The sequence below is a fragment of the Pantherophis guttatus genome, chromosome 7 (genome assembly GCF_059756535.1).
Source record: "Pantherophis guttatus breed Tessera chromosome 7, ASM5975653v1, whole genome shotgun sequence".
Lineage (NCBI taxonomy): Eukaryota > Metazoa > Chordata > Lepidosauria > Squamata > Colubridae > Pantherophis > Pantherophis guttatus.
Window position 1 is genome coordinate 83,699,502 of NC_142069.1, and position 15,851 is coordinate 83,715,352.

At 43.7% G+C, this 15,851-nt stretch overlaps 1 protein-coding gene across 1 annotated transcript in view; it reads left to right on the forward strand.

The window, feature by feature from the left end:
- The window catches only part of VWF (von Willebrand factor), a 195,543-nt gene that overhangs the window by 152,830 nt on the left and 26,862 nt on the right, over positions 1–15,851 (forward strand). The window contains exons 39-43 of the mRNA XM_060684131.2: positions 617–719; positions 3,238–3,312; positions 4,381–4,485; positions 4,655–4,860; positions 6,533–6,682. Coding sequence (XP_060540114.2) covers positions 617–719; positions 3,238–3,312; positions 4,381–4,485; positions 4,655–4,860; positions 6,533–6,682 — 639 coding nt within the window. The remainder of the gene's footprint in view (positions 1–616; positions 720–3,237; positions 3,313–4,380; positions 4,486–4,654; positions 4,861–6,532; positions 6,683–15,851) is intronic.

Here is a 15,851-nt window from a genome sequence, read left to right on the forward strand (position 1 = left end):
ACGAAATAAATATTACGTCACGGGGGACAATAATTTTCAAAATGGAACCTGAGGCAAAAATCCTAGGTCTACCTCAGAAATGAAAATCTCAGCTTGTGAGCAGGAGTAGCCTTAGGCTATTTAATATTTTCCTCTCATTTTGTTTCCATCTGTGGAACACCTTTGGTGTCCATGGCTCTCCGGAGTTATTTATTGCTTTTTAGTAGCCTCTCCCAGGACTTACACTATGTAGTTCCGTGTCTGTTTACCATCAGCCTTATATTCTTAGGAAAGGATACGCTCACGGAGGAATCTGGAACGTTTTTAGTGTAAAAGAAGCTGGTGTGCCTTTGTTATAAAATGCATGACCAAGGAATAATGCGAAACACTATACGTCCTGAATTTTTCCAAAGTCTGGCTTTACTTGTCTTATTGAGTCAATATTTGGTATGCTTTATTTAACGAAGAGCAACACGTTTTCTCTTTTTTCCAGTATTTACAGGAGCGTGTTCGTGCAATTGGGGAAAAGGGCGAGGCCCTGAAATTATTTGTACCTCGTGTCAAAGGCAGTAGCTTTCGTTTGCATCCAAGCCAATTAGAAAGATTCATTTCTTCTTTTTTTTTTTTTTCTCAACAGCCCTTGGAAACGTGGATTCCTTCCACAGAGCCCTGCAAAGTCTGTATGTGCTTGGAGAACAGGACCGTTAATTGCGCAGATCAGCCTTGCCCGACAGCCAAACGTAAGCCCAACCGTCTTTTCAAAAGGCATTGCGTGGAATGGGGCAACCTGCCACGGGGCAGCCATCTTGCCACGGGGACAATTCCACGTGGGATAACTCAAACGTGATAAACGTCATACGCCACTGTCTCTTCGACATGATGTCGCTTGACGAAAATAAGGGAAATCGTGTCGAAGAAACCGTGGCAGAGAATGTGGGTCACGTTTGAGTTATCCCGTGTGGATTGTCACACGGCTAGATGGCCGTGGCAAGATGGCCGTGGCAAGATGAGAATATAGAATAACAGAGTTGGAAGGGACCTTGTAGGCCATCTAGTCCAACCCCTTGCCCAGGCAGGAGACCCTACATCATTTCTGACAGATGGCAGTCCAGTCCCTTCTTGAAAGCTTCCAGTGATGAAGCGCCCACAACTTCTGAAGGCAACTTCTGTTCCACTGGTTGATTGCTCTCACTGTCAGGAAATTTCTCCTTATTTCCAGGTTGAATCTCTCTTTGATCAGTTTCCATCCATTATTTCTTGTCTGGCTTTCAGGTGCTTTGAAAAACAGCTTGACCCCCCTCCTCTCTTTGGCAGCCCCTCAAATATTGGAAGACTGCTATCATGTCTCCCCTGGTCCTTCTCTTCACTAGACTAGCCATGCCCAGTTCCTGTAACCGTTCATCGTATGTTTTAGCCTCCAGTCCCCTCATCATCCTGGTTGCTCTTTTCTGCACTTTTTCTAGAGTCTCAACATCTTTTTTATAGTATTGTGAGATATAAGACCCAAATATTTTAATCCTCATAATTCATAAACAAGTCTGGTTCACAAAATCAAAGGTTTATTGGAGATAAAATGAAGAAAAATAAAAAGCGGTTGCAAGTGCGGCCTCTTGGACCTTTCCCAAAAGGATTGAGTTCAAAGAGTGCAAGAAGCAGTTTTCAAGCTACATATTTTATACTCCTACACAATGCACGCCACGCCTAAGAAGCCCTCCCAACTCCCCTGTATTCTCCTAAGTCATTCTTCAAGTTGTTTTACACTTCAAAGGGTCATCTTGACAATTCCTGTCTAACAATGACTATCTTATCATGTTTACTTTTAACTTCACCTTTGGCGGATGTTCCTTTTTTTACTGATAATGGTTTTGCCCAAGGCGTAGGTTCGTGCCTTCAAGGGAGCTTTTAGCAACTCCTAACGCATTGTCTCTACTGATTACAATTTGTGGTCAGCTTGCAACAGTAAGAACATCATAGCTTTTTAATACATTAAACACTTTTTTTTAATTTTAAAAAACAAACTTTATTAGATTTTTAAAAAAAGATAAAATTGTATAAAACATTCACAACCTTAAAATACAATCAACAGTATCAACAAACAACAAACAAAGTATATATAATGTATATAAGTACACATATATACAAAAACTTATTTTCCCTTTTTTTTCCCTTTAATGACGGTGTATAATTATTACTTTTAATTTCTTACTAAATTTTGACTTTACCTTCTTTTCCATTGGTTTATCCACTCATACCAACTGTCCCATCTCTTAAAATACTGTGAGTCTTCCTTATCTTTCAATTTCAACGTTAGTCTATCCATTTCTGCACATGTGTAAATTGTTTGAATTATTTGCTGCTCCGTTGGCAATTGATCTGTTTTCCAGACTTGTGCTAGGGCTAACCTAGCTGCCGTGATTATATGTAATATTAGGTACTTTTTTTTCCTTTCTAATGTTTTGTTTGCAACAGTAAGAACATCATAGCTTTTTAATACATTAAACACTTTTATAAAAGAGTAACTTATTATTCATTTCCTTCAGTATGGTGACCAAAACTGGATGTAGTACTCCAGGGATGGGTTCTACATATCTTTACTACCGGTTCGCATTGCTCCCGCATGCACAGATCATCTGTGATGACATCCGGGTCAGTGGGTGGAGTCTCCTGCCAGTTTTACTACCGGTTCTTGCAAACCGGTCTAAACCAGGGGCAACCCACCTCTGCAGTACTCTAGGTGTGGTCTTATTAAGGCTTTATAGAGTGGTATTGGTACCACTCTATAAAGATCTCAGCAGCGAGTCTTATGACAACTCTTCCCATTTTCAAAAGAGAGATGAAGATGTTCCAGATTCACTTGCAGGGTTATGCATGTCCTGTGCCTTTTCCCAAGTCTTGATTTGAGATCCATTTTGTAGTGCCGAGGCGAAAACCCAGGCCCGATCTTTCAGGAAGCAGATCTCCTCATCTTTTCTCCCTTCTTCCCACCTGAGGCACCTATTCTGAACCCGTGAAATTCTTGTTGTTAGATGAGTTTTGACAACCATTTCGATATGAGCCAGCCATGTGCTGCAGCGGCCAAAAAAGCCAATGGAATCCTAGGTTGCCTCAACAGAGGGATAGAATCAAGATCATGTGAAATGCTAATACTGTTTTATACTGCACTGGTAAGCCAGACTTGGAATACTGCATCCGATTTGGTCATCACGATACAGAATGATGTTGAGACTCTCTCTTCCTCCCCCACCCTCTCTTTCTCAGCCATTGACTGTGGTCCCTGTGAGATTCCAAGACTCCAGAGGAATTCCAATCAGTGCTGTCCAGCCTTTGAATGCGGTAGGTTCCTGAGAGTCATTGCCACATTGCAGTACAAATAATCCTCAATTTATGACCGTAATTGAACCTGCAATTTCTGTGAAAAATCCATCCATCCATCAATCCATTGATCCATCCATTCATCCATCCATCCACATCTATCTATCTATCTATCTATCTATCTATCTATCTATCTATCTATCTGTCATCTATCATCTATCATCTATCTATCCATTCATCCATATCTGTCTGTGTATCTGTCCATCCATCCATCCATCCATCCATATCTGTGTGTCTGTCTGTGCTGTCTCTGTCTGTCTGTCTATCATCTATCTATCTATCTATCTATCTATCTATCTATCTATCCATCCATCCATCCATCCATCCATCCATATCTGTCTGTGCATCTGTCCATCCATCCATCCATATCTGTGTGTCTGTCTGTGCTGTCTCTGTCTATCTGTCTATCATCTATCTATCTATCTATCTATCTATCTATCTATCTATCTATCCATCCATCCATCCATCCATCCATCCATCCATCCATCCATCTATCCATCTATCCATTCATCCCTATCCATCCATCCATCCATCCATCCATCCATCCATCTATCCATCTATCCATCCATGTCTGTCTATCTATCTATCTATCTATCTATCCATCCATCTATCCATCCATCCATCCATCCATCCATGTCTGTCCATCCATCCATCATCCATCCATCCATGTCTGTCTATCTATCCATCCATCCATCCATCCATCCATGTCTGTCTATCTATCCATCCATCCATCCATCCATCCATCCATGTCTGTCCATCCATCCATCCATCCATCCATCCATCCATGTCTGTCCATCCATCCATCCATCCATCCATCCATCCATCCATCCATCCATGTCTGTCTATCTATCTATCCATCCATCCATCCATCCAGTATGCCACCCATCTCACCAAAGGCAACTCAAGAGTCTTAAGCCATCTTTTTACAATTGGCAACAGGCCTGTTGCCTCCTTGATGCTCGGAATAGATCCTGTTCTGTGGTTTGTTGCAAGTAATAATCTCTCTTGTTTTTTTTTTCCTGTGTTTAGTCTGCGATCTGATCTCCTGTAAATTGCCCCCCATCCCTCACTGCGAAGATGGTCTCCAACTAATCCAGACAAATCCTGGAGGATGTCGACCCGATTATGCTTGCGGTAATACTCCTTTCAACCACCAAATGCTGGGTTGACTTCCTAACGTTTCTCCTATTTGGTCTGCTATAAGTTTTCTATTTCACCTTTTTTCCCCCATTTCCTATAACACGGGGTGGGGGAAGGAAACCCTCTCCTGCTAACTATTTGGGTTTTCCGATTTGATTGGCAGTCTGCAAAAAGGAAGAATGCGAGCCAAAGTCCACCCCGTACTGCCCACCACACCGTAAACTGATTTGGGTGAAGACTCAGTGCTGCGATAAATTTCAGTGTGTTTGTAGCTGTAACAATTCAACGGTGACCTGCCCACCGGGTTATCTCTCATCGTCTGTCACCAATGATTGTGGCTGCACATCTACTACATGCATTCCAGATCAGGTAAAAATCAAAACCAAACCATCAACTCCAGTCCTTTCCATGGTCCAGGGGTCGGCAACCTTAAACCCTCAAAGAGCCACAAAGGTCCTAACTGGAAGCCCCCCGTTCAATTCTGGAGCCAACCGGAAGTCCTGTTCCCCCACCATAGAGTCTCCTCCTAGCATGGTGTCCTTTTTCCTCTACTGACCAGAAGTCCTGTTTCCCACCACCACCACCACCATAGAGTTTCCTCCTAGCTCAGCATCCTTTTTCCTCTACCTGTCCTAACCGAAAGCCCTATCAATTGTGGAGCTGACTGGCGACGGAGCCGCAGCAGAGGGATGAAAGAGCCACATGCGGCTCCAGAGCCACGGGTTGCTGACCCCTGCCGTGATCCATATCTGTCAATCCCCCCAAACTTCTGATTTTGAGTCAACTCTTTGCGAACAATCCCCAGGATTGTTGGTTAATAACAGCTGCTTTGAGACCTTGCAAACTCATGATGGTGTCATCTAGGGGGTGATTTACAGTTTACTGTGGCCTCTTTTTCAAATGATTTTGATATTTCAATAATTTGGGGGTGTTTTTGTGCCCCAATTCTATATGCATTAGCTTCATGGTCTGCCCTGTGATTTTTACTTTGTTTGGGATGGAATTATTTGACTTCCTTGCTATTCAAGGCAATCTGAGCATCTATTCAAGTGTAGTTAAACTACCTTCCTCTCTAAAATCACAATCCACTGCCTTGCTGGATCAGGTTGCCTTTTCCTTAAAACATTGTACAGTGAACACATGGTGGGATATACTTCCTCTGAATAGGGTGGTTTTTCTAAAGGCTGTGAACTTATCTGTTAGTTTTGTAAGGCAAACAAGTGACAATTATATAACAAAGGACTTCATTGTTTAAAGTCTTTAAGTTTAGGAGGAGTGGCAGAACCTGGGGGTGGAGTCAAAAGAGGGATCAGCCTAGAATCCCTACATAGCCACAAGAGAACTAAGGTCAATCCTCCTTGAGTGCCGTTGACCCTTACCTAATTCTAAGCAGGTGCTAACGGTTATTTGAGAAGATTCCTTTTAGCAATAAATCAGTTTAATTGGACTTTCACTGGTCAACTTGATCTTTCATGCCTGACATAAGGAAAAGCCTTTTAAAAAATCTTTCCCAGAGATGAGAAGAATTAGCACATTTAAACTGAGCATATTTAAAGCCGCAGCCATCATTGCAAAATTTAACATGACAATCTGAAATGGTATAGGGGTTCTTGCCTGAGCAGGGATTGAATTAGAAGACCTCCAAGGTCCCTTCCAACTCTGCTCTTCTCTTCTCTTCTCTTCTCTTCTCTTCTCTTCTCTTCTCTTCTCTTCTCTTCTCTTCTCTTCTCTTCTCTTCTCTTCCCTTCCCTTCCCTTCCCTTCCCTTCCCTTCCCTTCCATATTTTATATTCTGTTCCGTTCCATTCCATATTTTCTGTTTTGTTTTGTTTTGTTTTGTTTTGTTTTGTTCTGTTCTGTTCTGTTCTGTTCTGTTCTGTTCTGTTCTGTTCTGTTCTACCCTACCCTACCCTACCCTACCCTACCCTACCCTACCCTACCCTACCCTACCCTACTCTACTTTATTCTACTCTATGGATGGTTGAAGCCAAGCATGCTGCAAGAACTCAAGGAGATAAAATGAAACTACTTCTCATTGGCAGGTGTGCGTCCACCGCAACATTGTCTACCCTCTTGGCATGACCTGGGAGGAAGGCTGTAAGGAATGTTCCTGCACCAACATGAAAGATGCGGTTACAGGACTCCAAATTACAGAATGTCTGGAAAAAGGATGCAGTACGACCTGCCCAGCGGTACGTAAAGTTCCCAAATATTCTTTAGAATTGTTCAAAATTTCTGCTACCGGTTCTCCAGAACCTATCAGAACCTGCTGAATTTCACCCCTGAATGTGAGTCAATTGTCAAGCATCTGAATGTAAATCACAGGAACACGGAGATGCTACAATGGTCATAAGTGTGACAAATTATCATAAGTCTCTTTTTTTCAGTGCCGTTATAGCTTCAAAGTGTCACTAAATGAACTGTTGTAAGTCAAGGTCTATCTGTAGACACACCAGCAGCAGAAGATGGAGATTAGCTCAGGGTGTGGGAAATTTTCTTCTGTAGTTCCTCCTTCTTCTTACCTTAAATATTTTTTCATGGTTTAATTCCCCATTCAGACCAAACTGTAGAAAAAGAACTAGATCTCCTTATTTTCTCAGCTGTGTGGTAACACATCACAAAATAGTGCTGTACAAAAGGCTATTGGTGAGGTTATAAAATATGATATTAATAGCTTGATTGAAAATAATAAAAAACCAATTTTAGTTTGGCTTCTGTTGTATTCAAGGCCAATTGCCAGTTACAATTGTGTGTGTGTATGTGTGTGTGTGTGTGTGTGTGTGTGTGTGTGTGTGTGTGAGAGAGAGAGAGAGAGAGAGAGAGAGAGAGAGAGAGAGAGAGAGAGAGAAATTGAGAGAAAGAGAACAGAATGAGAAGGAAGGAAGGAAGGAAGGAAGGAAGGAAGGAAGGAAGGAAGGAAGGAAGGAAGGAAGAAAGAAGCGGGTAGTATACAAGAATATTGACTATTTTTTTTTAATTTTTTTATTTTTGCTTACGAGGCAATTTTGGATATACTACCCCAACCAAATGTAATCGCTTTTTGATAGGAATTGATCTCTAAAAAGGTTAAATCATGGCAATTGGACCAAAGTTTATTCAACTGAGATGTTTCATTACTCACCCAAGTAACTTCTTCAGTCAAAATGAAAAATTTAAGTTAAGTAGAGAGTCAGATTTGTTGGAATGTACTAACTCTTGCCCTACCAACCGTAAGGATTTCTCCCCAAAATGTACTACAAATGTAAATGAAGACTCAATCATCCAGGCCAAAAATATTTTAAAAGGTTAAATCATGGCAACTGGACCAACTGATTGATTGAATTCATTGAATTGATTGATAATACAAAAAATGAAATTGCTTTTTGATAGGAATTGGTCTGATCATATATTTGTTGACTTTCCAACAATTTATTTATTTATTAAATGATTTTGCCGCCCATCGTGCCACAAGGTGACTCTGGGAGGCTTACAACTTTAAAATCAAACTAGAAATGTATTCATAAGTATATAAAGTCGCATGAAAACTGCAATAAATACAAGTATCCACCACTGAGTTAAACATCTGTTTTCTTCAGAGTAAGAGGGAGATATTTCTAGGGGGAAAAATGCTGAGTGTGATTGCGAACTATCTCCCACTCCATTTTTCATTTTAAATCAGCTTTTTCCCTAGCCCCATGATGGTGAACTTATGACACGCGACAACCCATATCAATAGGCACGTGAGCGTTGCCCTAGTTTTAGCTGCAGTGCGCATGCGCACACCAGCCAGCTGATAGTTGGGCCTTCCAGGCCCACCGGAAGTCGGGAAACAGGCTGTTTCTGGACTCTGGAGAGCCTCCGGGGTGGTGGGGAAGGCCCGTTTTTCACTCTCCCCAGGCTCCAGAGGCTTTCTAGGGAGCAGGGCGCATTGCATTACAGGTGTGGGCACACATGCATGCAACCCCCCCACACTCCCCCCACTTTTGGCCGCGATGGCAAAAAGGTTAGCCATTGCTGCCCTAGCCACCCAACAACATTTTGAACATTGGAGTAGTTAAATTATAGCATGAAAAGTTTAGGGAATGCAAAGTGTGATGGATTCCTGTGTTCTGTCCCCGTCTCACACACACACCCCCACAGACAGGCAACAGTTAAAGAACTCAGCCGACAACAGTTTATTCGGTATCAGAATTGGCAGCAACCCAGTGGCTGGTGGCCAGGTATTCTTTACTCACGAGGGGGGAGTTTCTCCCTTCGTCGGGGAACAAAGCCAATACACAATAATCAACAAAGTCCAGTAAATACAAAGAAGGTCATCCGATATCCATTTTTTGCTTGTCACAGAGCTGAACCGGCCACCATACCCTCTTTTATAGCCTGTGGGGTGTGGTCCAGTGACTCAGCCTAATCTCGGGCACGCCTTTTCTTCTGTTGCGCGCGCTTATCTCTGCGACGTTGCCGAGGGTCCAGCCAAGACTCATCTCCCTCATTACTGTCCACCTGTGGCTGCGTGGATGTGCTTGGCCCCGGCCCTATCTCTTGCCCTTCGGCAGACACCGAAGGCATTGCCAGAGAGGAGGGTCCTGGAGAGGGAGGCCTTGCCAACTCCTCTCCTTCACTCTTGGAGTCCTCTCCTGCCGATAACACAGGCTCAGGTAACGGAGCCACAACACCCTGAAGGGGAAGAAGTGTTCAGAAAGCCCCAGGTGGGTTGCAGGCAGGGGTGGGATTCTACCGGTTCGGACCAGTTTGGGCGAACCAGTAGCTCCAACGATCAGGTGGGCCCGTCCACCCGCCCCTGCGCTTTACTGACCTATATCTTCTCAGCTGATTTGCGCCACAGAGCGGATTGCCATGCCTCAGCTGTGTTACTCCCCAACAGTAACGCAGAAGGTAAGTTTTCGTAAAACTGTTCACGTCCGTGCAGCGTACAATCACCGAACCAGTTGTTAAACCGGCAGGATCCCACCACTGGTTGCAGGTGCCATGTTGGATTATATCCAATTTTACCTCAGAACTCCAAAGTATAATGAAAAAAAAAAATCATTGTGGATGGAAGGACACTATAATTCCCAAGGTGCATTTCCAGAAGATAATTGGACCTGCTTGGTCTTTTCCTTGAAAACATTTCACTCCTCATTCAAGAAGCTTCTTCAGTTCTCTGAATTGAACTGAGAACTGAAGAAACTTCTTGGATGGGAAGTGAAACGTTTTCAATGAAAAGACCAAGGAAGTCCAGTTGCCTTTTGGGGGGAAAAAAAAGCACCTTTGGGACAACCATGATCTGGATGACTGAGAATCGTATTTGAATTGCATGTAGATTTGCTACACCTTTCCTAGGGCCCCTTACATTCGGAAATTTACCTGAAATCTAACTGCAAGGCAGTTTTGCAATTAGGTCGTTTACAATGATGTAGCTACTAGATCAGTGATGGCTAACCTTTTTGCTGTCTCGTGCCAAAAGCATGAGGAGTGTGGGAGGGGGGCGGTCACGCGTGTGCGTGCCCACACCTATAATTCAATGTACCCCACCCCCTGTGCTCTCCCCACTTTTGGCACACATAGTGGGCCTGGTAGGCCCATTTTTCATCCTCCAGAGGCTTTCTAGGAGCCTGGAGAGGGCGAAAATGGCCTTCCCCAGTCCCCAGAGGCCCTCCAGAGGCCGGAAACAGCCCAATTTCCCGACTTCTGGTGGGATCAGAAGGCCTGTTTTTCACCCACCCCAGGCTCCAGAAGTTTTCTAGGAGCCTGGGGAGGGCAAAAATGGCCTTCCCCCCACTCTCCTGGAGGCCCTCCGGTGGCCAGAAACAGCCCATTTCTCAACTTCTGGTAGGACCGGAAGGCCTGAAAATCAGCTGGCTGGCGCGCACATACACACTGGAGCTGACCTAGGGCAACGCTCGCATGCCAACAGATAGGGCTCTGTGTGCCACCTGTGGCATGCGTGCCATTGGTTCGCCAACACGGTACTAGATTATTTATACAGTTCAAATATCAAAATGGACATACGAGAGAATTCAATTTCCTGCAATTTTGGGGGGTGGGGGTGAAGAGGTGGGACAAAGACAAGCACCGATGTGTAGAATCTTTGACTGATTTGCAACGTGGAAAATAGACAGTTGTACAAAATTGTCACTCGCAGCGTTGCTCCTCCTTACCTGAAAGCTGGAGCAAGGTTTTTCATATCGCAACTGATCAAATATAACCCAGCAAAAATAGTTTCTTTTCCTGAATTTCAGGAATACCCATTTTTAATCCTATTCCACCGGGCCAATAACTGTGCAACATAGGGAAGTCAGAAACCTAGCCTCTTCGGTGAGGCGGGTCGTAAAATCAGAGCACAATCCGTAGTATTTCATGCTGACGGTTTTCTTTTGAAGTAGCCAAGTTGGTTCTTCTCCATGTGTTCGACATGAATGCAAAAAGGGCTTTATTATTAGAATCCATAAAAATTTCAGGAAGATAAGGATTTTAAGGGCTTATGAAAATACTATTTTTACAGACCATATTTCAAGACGCTAAAAGCTTTAGGACATGAAACAGTAAGCATTTCAGCTGTTCTGAAATATAGTTGCCATGTCCAATAGTTGGGAGCACATGCCATGACAAAACAACTCAGTGCTCCTATGTCCATATTGGAGACGGGAGAAATATTGACCGGGTGAAGGCTTCATAGTCTCTTGTGATGTGTACACTTTTTGATCTAAAGTTTGATGAACTTAATACAGAGATCATATGATCTTATACAGAGGAATTATTGAGTCTGTCATCTGCACCTCCATAATTGTCTGGTTTGGCTCTGCAACCCAACAAGACAGACACAGACTTCAGAGGATAATTAGAACTGCAGAAGAGACAATGGCTACCAACCTGCCTTCCATTGAGGATCTGTATACTGCACGAGTCAAAAAGAGGGCTGTGAAAATATTTACAGACCCCTCGCATCCTGGACATAAATTGTTTCAACTCCTACCCTCAAAATGAGGCTATAGAGCACTGCACACCAGAACAACTAGACACAAGGACAGTTTTCCCCCCGAACACCATCACTCTACTAAACAACTAATTCCCACAACACTGTCAAACTATTCACTAAATCTGCACTACTATTAATCTTCTCTTCCTTACTAGTATTTATCTCTTCCACTTACTATAACCATGTTGCTTGTATCTTTCAATTACAGTATATTGTTTTTATTTGTTTCCTAGTACGATTTAATAGCTTATTAGTAACCTTGACTATCACTAAGTGTTGTATCTTTTTATTCTTGATGAATGTACTTTATTCTCCTTATGTACACGGAGAGCATATACACCTAAGACAAATTCCTTGTGTGTCCAATCACACTTGGCCAATAAAGAATTCTATTCTATTCTATTCTATTCTATTCTATTCTATTCTATTCTATTCTATTCTATTCTATTCTATTCTATTCTATTCTATTCCATTCCATTCCATTCCATTCCATTCCATTCCATTCCATTCTATGGATGGTTGAAGCCAAGCATGCCGCAAGAACTCAAGGAGATGAAATTATCAGCTATCAGCTGGGAGCAAACTGGTTCACTCTGACGATCAGCTGGGCCCGCCCACCCCTGCGCTTATCTTTGCAGCTGGTTAGCGCGGCAGAGCAGATTGCCACACCTCAGCTGTTTCAATTCCTTATCACTAACATGGAAGGTGATTTTCATTGAACTGTGCACGCGCACGCAGCGAAGCACACAATCACCGAACCGGTTCTTAAACCGGAAAGATCCCACCGCTGACTAGACACATGCCGTTCCCTCAATCATTCAATAGATGGTTCAGCCTCTAGACCTATTATCATCTTTGTTGCTCTTCTCGGCACTCGGAGAAATTTAAAGGTATGGTCTTCGAGAAGGTCTGGATTTCTGGCTTTGATGCTTGTCAGATTGCAAAATTGGACATCAACTTTGAGAAGATGGTGCTTTGAGAGAAGCCATTGTGAAGATTCCTTTGCAAGGAAGGAATGAACCAGTGGATTCCTTTGAGGAAATAATGGTTCCTTGGGGGGAAAAAAATAGGGATCTTGAGACAGTTGTCTTTCAAAACCCATGAAATTCTTTGCACCCCACAAAATTAGTGTTCGGGGACCTTTCCAAAGGGGCTGCTCTGATAGCTGGATGTTGGGTTTACTAGACATACCCTTGACTAGTGATATAGTCTAGTCTTGATTAGTCTAATGAAAAGAAGGACTAGGGGTAACATGATAACCGGGTTCTAATATTTGAGGGGCTGCTGCAAAGATGAGGGGATCTAAGGCAGGACAAGAAGCAATGGATGGAAACTAACCAAGGAGAGAAGCAACCTGGAATTAAGGAGAAACTTCCTAACAGTGAAGACAGTTAACCAGTAGAACGGCTTGCCTTCAGTAGTTGAGGGTCAACATCACTGGAGGCTTTTAAGAAGAGACTGGACAGCCACTTGTCTGGAATGGCATAGAGCCATGATGGCACGCATGCCGGAAGTGGCATGCAGAGCCATCTCTCCGGGCACGTCAGCCGTTGCCTGTTGCTCTTCCGGGTTCCAGCACGCCAGCCAGCTGATCTTCGTGCACGCAGGAGCACCGGTAACCGGAAGAGCAGCTTCCTGAAGCTTAGCTTTCAGTTTCCGGTGCGGACATGCTCACCAGCCAGCTGGTCTTCACACGTGAATGCGTACCAGAAACCAGAAGACCAGGTGACCGGCGCATATGCTCTTCCGGTTTCTGGCACTCCCACGCGTGCGTGCCAGGGAGTGCTCTTCCGGTGTCCTGTGCTCCCACATGCACACATGCACTCCCATTTCAGCACTCGGTGCAGAAAGTTTCACCAACACTGGCATAGGGTCTCCTGCTTGAGCAGGAGATTGGATAAGAAGCCCTCCAAGGTTCCTTCCAACTCTGTTAAATAGAAGTCAGAAGAGGTAGCTCTTTAGCTTACCAAGGCTTTGGGCAAGAGAGACCAAAGCTGGGAAAGACTTGGATTGGGTTTGGTCATCATCTAACGACTAGTGGGATTCGGTTATAATGACAATAACAGGAAGTGCTAAAATTGCTGCCACTAAGCAATGTGTCACACCATCACTGGAGGCTTTTAAGAAGAGACTAGTCAGTCACTTTTCTGGAATGGTATAGGGCTGTGATGGCGAACCTATGGCACGAGTGCCACAGGTGGCACATGGAGCCATATTGTTGGGCATGCGAGCGTTGCCCTAGCTCAGCTCCAGCACGCATGCGTGCACTGGCCAGCTGATTTATGGGCTTTCTGGGCCCAATGGAAATCAGCAAACGGGCTGTTTCCGGCCTTTGGGGAGGTGGGGAAGGCTGTTTTTGTCCTCCCCAGTCTCCTCTGGGGAGGAGAGCCTCTGGAGCCTGGGGAGGGCAAAAAATGGGCCTACCGGGTCCACTGTGCCATCACATGCCAAAAGTGAGGGGACCATGGGGGGGGGGGTCACTCACGCATGCATGGGGGTGGGCAGGGCGCATAGAATTATGGGTGTGGGCACGCATGCCCGCGACCGCCCCACATTCCCCCAGCTTTTGGCACGCGATGGCAAAAAGGTTAGCCATCATTGGTATAGAGTCTCCTGCTTAAGCAGAGGGTTGGACTAGAAGATCTCCAAATCTGTTATTCTGTGATTTCTCTCACCTACCCTGTTTCCCCCAAAATAAGACATCTCCTGCAGGGGTGGCTTCTACTTACCTTTACTACCAGTTCACAACGGGGCCGCGCTCGCGCTCTTCTGTGCATGCGCAGAAGCATTCTGATGACATCGGAGTCGGTGGGTGGAGCCTCCTGCCGGTTTTACTACCGGTTCTATAGAACCGGTGTGAAGCGGGGACAACCCACCACTGATCCCCTGATAATAAGCCCAATCAGGTTTTTGAGCGCATGGCAATAAGGCCAAGCGCTTATTTCAGGGTTCAAAAAAATATAAGTCAGGGTCTTATTTTCAGGGAAACGTGATATATCGACCTTCCTTGCCTGTGATGAAATTCACATGCCAGGAGGTGCCGCTGTTGCTACTGACTTCCCAGGGAACGCGGGCCCCATTCAGAACGAGACGCGTTTATTGTAACATCAGGAAAGATTTAAGACTCTGAAAAAAGTAGGATATCCTTCCAAAAAATAACAAGAACATTTCCCCTGTTTTGGATGATTGGGTAAATGCTACAAGTGGTAATCAAATAAGGGGATTATGTTGCCACTAGTTAAAAGCATTCATTTCTCAGGCATTTTTGTTTCTGCTACAGAAAATAAGACAGAATCTCTTTTTGAATATGACCTTCCTATACGGGATCAGCGACGGTTTTGTTAAATGGCACATTTCCCCCCCACATTTTTATTGAACACAATATAATTGATAGTATATTGAATAGAATGAAATAAACATTGAACATGCTTAATCAAGGGGTTAAAATTACATATCGACTTAAGAGTTGGTGGTCGATTAACTAAAATGATTGAATTGCTTATTACATTCCATATAATCTGTATATTTGAGAAGAGTGCATGAAAAATACAAAACGTTAATCGGCGGGTAATTCGCAAGGTTTGGGAAGTCAGTGAAAACCATCTACCGTGTTTCTCCGAAAATAAGACCTTGTCTTATATTTTTTTTTGAACCCTGAAATAAGCGCTTGGCCGTATTGCCATGTGCTCAAAAGCCCAATTGGGCTTATTATCAGGGGATGTCTTATTTTGGGGGACACAGGGTAAAAGTTTTCAGTAAATGTGAAAATAGTCTATGTGCCTTAAATGCATTTTATTTTTGTTTTATACATTTATACTTGGCATTCTACACCATGGCACCCAAATCCGCTTACTAGTATACCCTGTTTCCCCCAGAATAAGACATCCCCTGATAATAAGCCCAATTATTATTAGAAAATAAGTATCACACTTAGGTTTATTTTCAAAGTAACCGTTTTGTTGTAAAAGTTAATAATAAATACACAACCTGAACCACGAGTTAATAAGATGTGTAAAAACCACAGCAGCCATTCACCTGCCAGTTTGGTCCAGTGGTTAAGGCATCAGGCTAAGAAAGCAAGGAGACTGTGAGTTCAAGTCCTGCCCTAAGCTATGAAAGCCAGCTGGGTGACTTTGGGCCAGTCGGGCTCACTCACAGTCCAAACTTCCTCACAGGATAGTTGTGATGGGAAATGTAGGAGAAAGAAGAAAGGATGTTGGATATGTTTTTCCCCAAGCCTTGATTTATTTATTTCTGAAACTAATAAAGGTGGACTACAATTCAATTCAATTCAAAATGCTACAGGTTTGAATGGCTATATAGATTGTTCCAAGCTTGGAACAGAATAACCAGCCATTCCACTGTTGGAGCATTGACAACTTCTGGAGGCAAGTTGTTCCACTGAT